Source organism: Microtus ochrogaster, chromosome 15, assembly GCF_000317375.1.
Source record: "Microtus ochrogaster isolate Prairie Vole_2 chromosome 15, MicOch1.0, whole genome shotgun sequence".
NCBI classification, from domain to species: domain Eukaryota; kingdom Metazoa; phylum Chordata; class Mammalia; order Rodentia; family Cricetidae; genus Microtus; species Microtus ochrogaster.
In genome coordinates this window covers 11,564,954-11,569,720 of record NC_022017.1, presented here as the reverse complement: position 1 = coordinate 11,569,720, position 4,767 = coordinate 11,564,954, and the positions used below count along the sequence as shown (strand labels likewise).

At 49.4% G+C, this 4,767-nt stretch overlaps 1 protein-coding gene across 1 annotated transcript; it reads right to left on the bottom strand.

Annotated features, from left to right (window-relative positions):
- Window positions 1-2,303: 2,303 nt before the first annotated feature.
- On the bottom strand, window positions 2,304-4,526 carry Rpl8 (ribosomal protein L8). The gene is made up of 6 exons (XM_005354137.3): window positions 4,496-4,526; window positions 4,160-4,307; window positions 3,937-4,078; window positions 3,591-3,809; window positions 2,648-2,763; window positions 2,304-2,499 (listed from the first exon to the last, which is right to left on the bottom strand). The coding sequence occupies exons 2-6, from the start codon at window positions 4,295-4,297 to the stop codon at window positions 2,341-2,343; spliced, it is 774 nt and encodes a 257-aa protein (XP_005354194.1). The 5' UTR covers window positions 4,298-4,307; window positions 4,496-4,526; the 3' UTR covers window positions 2,304-2,340.
- Window positions 4,527-4,767: the final 241 nt, after the last annotated feature.

Genomic DNA, 4,767 nt, shown 5'->3' with positions numbered 1-4,767 from the left:
TTTAAAAATTCTTGAGGCCAGGCGGTGGTGGCGCACGCCTTTAATCCCAGCACTTGGGAGGGAGAGGCAGGCGGATCCCTGTGAGTTCGAGACCAGCCTGGTCTACAAGAGCTAGTTCCAGGACAGGCTCCAAAGCCACAGAGAAACCCTGTCTCGAAAAAAAAAAATTCTTGAGCCAGAGAGATGATGGGTTCAGTGGATAAAACCTGATAACCTGAGTTTGCTTTCCAGAACCCACAAGGTGGGAGGAGAGAACCAACTCCCACAGGCTTCCATGTGAGATCCAAGCAAGAGTGTGTGATATGCACACACATAGATAAAACTACTATTTTAAAATATTCTTATGAAATATTCTGAAATGGCAGCTCTAAGTGTTTGGAAAAGGAAAAAGATACATTAGTGAGAATTTACGTAAACTGTTTGGTGTCTGTCTTATCTGTCCTGATAAAACACCATAACCAAAGCAACTTAGCAACGAAAGGGTTTATTTCACTTCCACATCATAGGAAGTCAAAGCAGAAACTCCTATACAGGCCAGGGAGTAACACTGCTTACTAGCTTGCTCCTCATGGCTACTTTCATAAAGTTCAGGTAGGATCCACTCACACACACCTGTTGGTCCTGTGGTAGTAGCATCTATTCAAGAGCTCTAACCCTGCCATATGGTGCCAGGCCTGGGTTTCTCTCCAGGAGCCCTTCAGCCCTAGGGCTTCTACAACTGAGGCAGCATCTTCACTGGCCTCTCAGTGCCAAGCCTCAGCTTGAACCCACACATGCCTTCAAAACCTGTACCACACATCAACGAGTTCAGTTACCTGCCTCAGGACCACAGCTTCTTTCTGGATGCTAACCCTAAGTAGGCAAACACCTCCCAGGTTTCACCCTAATGGTGCTGATTACCGCGCCCTCCTCACACCCTGGCCACACACACAGGGTTTCTGTGTAACCCTGGCTGTTCTGAACTCACATTGTTGACCAGGCCTGCCTCTGTTGGGATTAAAGGCATATACCAATCTCTTAATCACAACTGATTAAAGCCCAGCTGAGCCACAGATTATTCCAGCAACGATTGACTTTAACGGTTTTAGTATCTTGGCTAAATTCCTTACTCTCAGCTGAGCAGAACAGATTCTTAACTGAATTCTCACCAGCATGGTGGTATATGCCTCTAGTCCTAGCAAAGGCAGCCACATCTACATAGAGGAATTCTGTCTCAAAACAGAAGGCATGGTGATGCATGTCTTTAGTTCTAGCACTCAAGAGGCAACTGAGATCTCTAGAGTTCATAGCCAGGGCCAAATAAACCCTTGTCTCGAAAAACCAAATATCTGCCTCTAGTCTTTTGTGTTTCTCAAAACTTCCTTCTGAAAACACCATCTGTACTACTACCATTTTCTGAGTTCCTGAAAACTCAGCCATCTTCTAGCCCACAATCCTCCCACCAAAATGGTCGACATTGGCACAAATTTGTCTTTGGGTTGATAGAATACCGTGACCAGAAGCTACTTGAGAAGGGTTAATTAATTGGGTTCACATCCACATCACAGTCCACATGTAAACGGGTTCAAACCCATGCAAAGGGAGACGCTGCATGACTTGCTCAATGTTTTTCTTTTATAACCCACAGCCACCTGCCCAGACGTGGCCCTCCCACATCAATCATTAATCAAGAAAAGGCCCAGTAGACTTCCTATAGGCCAAGCATATAGAGGGGTTCTTTCAATTCAGAGTCCCTCTTCCCAAATGGCTCTAGCTTGTGTTGAGAAAATAGCGCCATAAATTTATTCATCAGATAGGATGTCCTAATACCCCTAGTGAAAATTCAACTTATTGAGCTAGCAAGATGGCTCAATGGGTAAAATGCTTTGCCACCAAGCTTGACAACCTGAGTTCAATCTCCAGAGAACACCTAGTCCTCTGACATCCAGTCAGGCTCTGCAATGTACCTGTACACTAATATACACATTAAAAATGAGGACCCACCCAAATTCCAGGCCCAGCACACCATGTTCACATGCCCTCTAGCATGTCATCTTCTGACCCACACTCAGGTCACTTCTTTGTACCAAGGGGCTACATGCAGGGATTCCTCCCACCAAAAAAACAAAAAAACAACAACAAAACAAAAAAAAAAAAAAAAAAAATCTTATCAGATCACCATGGCTTAAAGTTAGATTTCAACACAAAATCCAGAAATCTAGGGTCAATTTAGAGAATCCATCTCAAAAAAAACTCGATTAAAAAAAAAAAAAAAAAAAAAAAAAAAAAAAAAAAAAAAAAAAAAACCAGGCTCACACACAGCCTATTAGCCAAAGGACATACTTTATTAGCTCCTGAGTTCTAGTTCTCCTTCTCCTGTACAGTTTTGGTTCCACGTAGTCGCCCAGTCCGGCGGGCAGCAATGAGACCCACTTTGCGTCCAGCAGGGGCATCTCTTCGGATAGTGGACGGTTTGCCAATGTGTTGATGGTTACCACCTCCGAAGGGATGCTCTACAGGCTATAGAGAGATAGAGAATGAGGTTAGAGTAAAGGTAATAATCTCACCTATCTGGAGAAGGCTGGCAGAACCCACTGCCTAGGACCTCCCTGCTGCAGATCCTCCCAGCACAGGAATACTATCCCACTCCCACTTCTTGGTTACTTACATTCATGGCCACACCACGTACGCGTGGCCAGCAGTTCCTCTTGGCCTTGTACTTGTGGTAGGCACGGCCAGCCTTCAAGATAGGCTTGTCAATTCTGCCCCCACCAGCCACAACACCTGCAGAAATAAAGGGCACCTCTGAGATGTGCACCACAAAGCCCTCGGGTCTCAAATACCACCCCCATTAGTGCTGTGCCAGGAATCTACAACCCCAAGACCATTGTCAGTCTCAAGGAAATGTACTATCCCGGTGCCTGAGCATTTCAGCAACCTCAGCTAGGGAAACCCTTACTCTGCAATCTGTCATTCAGGACTGGTCCTTCAGCCTCTGAAGACACCTCCCATACAAACAGCGAACTCCACTGAACAAAAACGCTCTCTGTGAACACATATCCTCGGAACCTACCCTGAGCAGCCATGAGTTTGGCCGGTTGTGAAACATTCCCAAGTAACCAAACAAGAGAATCTGACTCATGTCCCACTTCATGGACATCTTTTAGAAGTCACCAATACTGACTGGCCTCATCTTCTCTAAAAAGAACCACACACAAGCACAGGACTCAGGTCCTAGGTTAGGTCACAGTGCACCTAAATTGTTTGTATATGGATGCGTGTACAGACCTGTGCACATTTGTGCAGACACCAGGAGAGCACCAGATTCCCTGGGACTCGAGTTACAGCTCTGAGCTAGAAAAGGAACCTGGTTGCTCTCTAGAGAACCATTGCTTCCATCCACTGAGCCATCTCTACAGCCCATGCTGGAAGAAACCCACAAAGTAGATATCGCACTATTCTACAATTCAACCCACACGTGTATCCTGTGTTCAAAGTCGGTGCCCCCAAGAAAAAGGAAATGAGAAATCTGGTTGTAGGTCCCAGGCCTAGCTGGCTGTTCACATGCTGACCACCCAGTCTGGAAGGTTCCACTCCTCTCTGGCACTCACCAACGACAGCTCTGTTGGCTGAGGAAATGACCTTCTTGGACCCTGAAGGCAGCTTCACTCGCGTTTTCTTGGTCTCCGGATTGTGGGAGATGACTGTGGCATAGTTCCCGGAGGCTCGTGCCAGCTTGCCCCTGTCCCCAGGCTTCTCCTCCAGACAACATACGATAGTACCTTCAGGCATGGTGCCAACGGGCAAAACATTGCCGATATTCAGCTGGGCTGTGGAGAGAAGAGGCCAAGCGGCCGGTAAAGCCAAAAGCAATGCGAAGCCACACGGCTCCCATACTATGAGGCACAGCATTCCAAGTCCTAGGCCCAGCCCGTCCTTCCCCGCCTTAAAGCTCACCCTTCTTGCCGCAGTACACAAACTGCCCGGTGTGGATTCCCTCTGCGGCGATGAACAGCTCTGTCCGCTTCTTAAACCGGTAGGGATCACGAAAAACCACTTTGGCGAGGGGAGCGCCGCGACCGGGGTCATGAATGATATCCTATGGGGCAGGTTGAGAAGGTGAGACGGTCTCCTCGAGGCACCCTGTTGCCCTGGCTTGCCCCCGCCGGTGCCCTCATACCTTTACAATGCCCTTAATGTAACCGTGCCGCTCGGCGAAGTCCACAGCTCGCAGGCGCGCGGCGCCCTTACGGTGTTTCACGTGCGCGCGGAACACAGAACCGGCGCCTTTCCTCTGCCCTCGGATCACACGGCCCATGGCGGCGAGTCTGGAAAGGGTTCACATTCAGCGTGCAGAAAAGCAGGTCCCCGCCAGCTCCCAAGGCCGCAGATGCCGCCATCCCTCCCTCCCTGTCCTGGATGAGTGAGCCAGGCCGCACGACAGACCACCGGGTAGGTGACGGTGGCAGATGGCGGTGGATCGTTTCAAGCCGGGAGCGACCCGAACACAACCTACCTGCCGGCAAGCACGGCCGAAAGAGGAAATACGCGGCGGCAAGCAGCCTTATCTTCCGGGGCGGGGCGCCGGAAGGGGCACTGCCTCTTCCGCGGCGCAATGCCTGTCGGAGCTTGTAGTCACGCGCGGATAGTCCTGGTCTCTACCTACTAGTGGCTCTGAGGCTTACATGTAAGCTACATAGGTGCCCTTGGGAGAAGCGGCCTCTGGGGAAACTGACTCAGGAGTTTTATGGAGGGCAGGTGGGCGGCGGTGGAGGCTTCCAGAGGTGG

Bases quoted from the DNA above. Each gene is read 5' to 3' on its own strand.
- Rpl8 (XM_005354137.3), bottom strand. From the start codon at position 4,297: ATGGGCCGTGTGATCCGAGGGCAGAGGAAAGGCGCCGGTTCTGTGTTC. The intron at 4,079-4,159 runs GTATGAGGGCAC...CCTGCCCCATAG, and splicing joins ACATTAAGGGCATTGTAAAG to GATATCATTCATGACCCCGG. The intron at 2,764-3,590 runs GTGAGTGCCAGA...TTATTTCTGCAG, and splicing joins AGCCAACAGAGCTGTCGTTG to GTGTTGTGGCTGGTGGGGGC.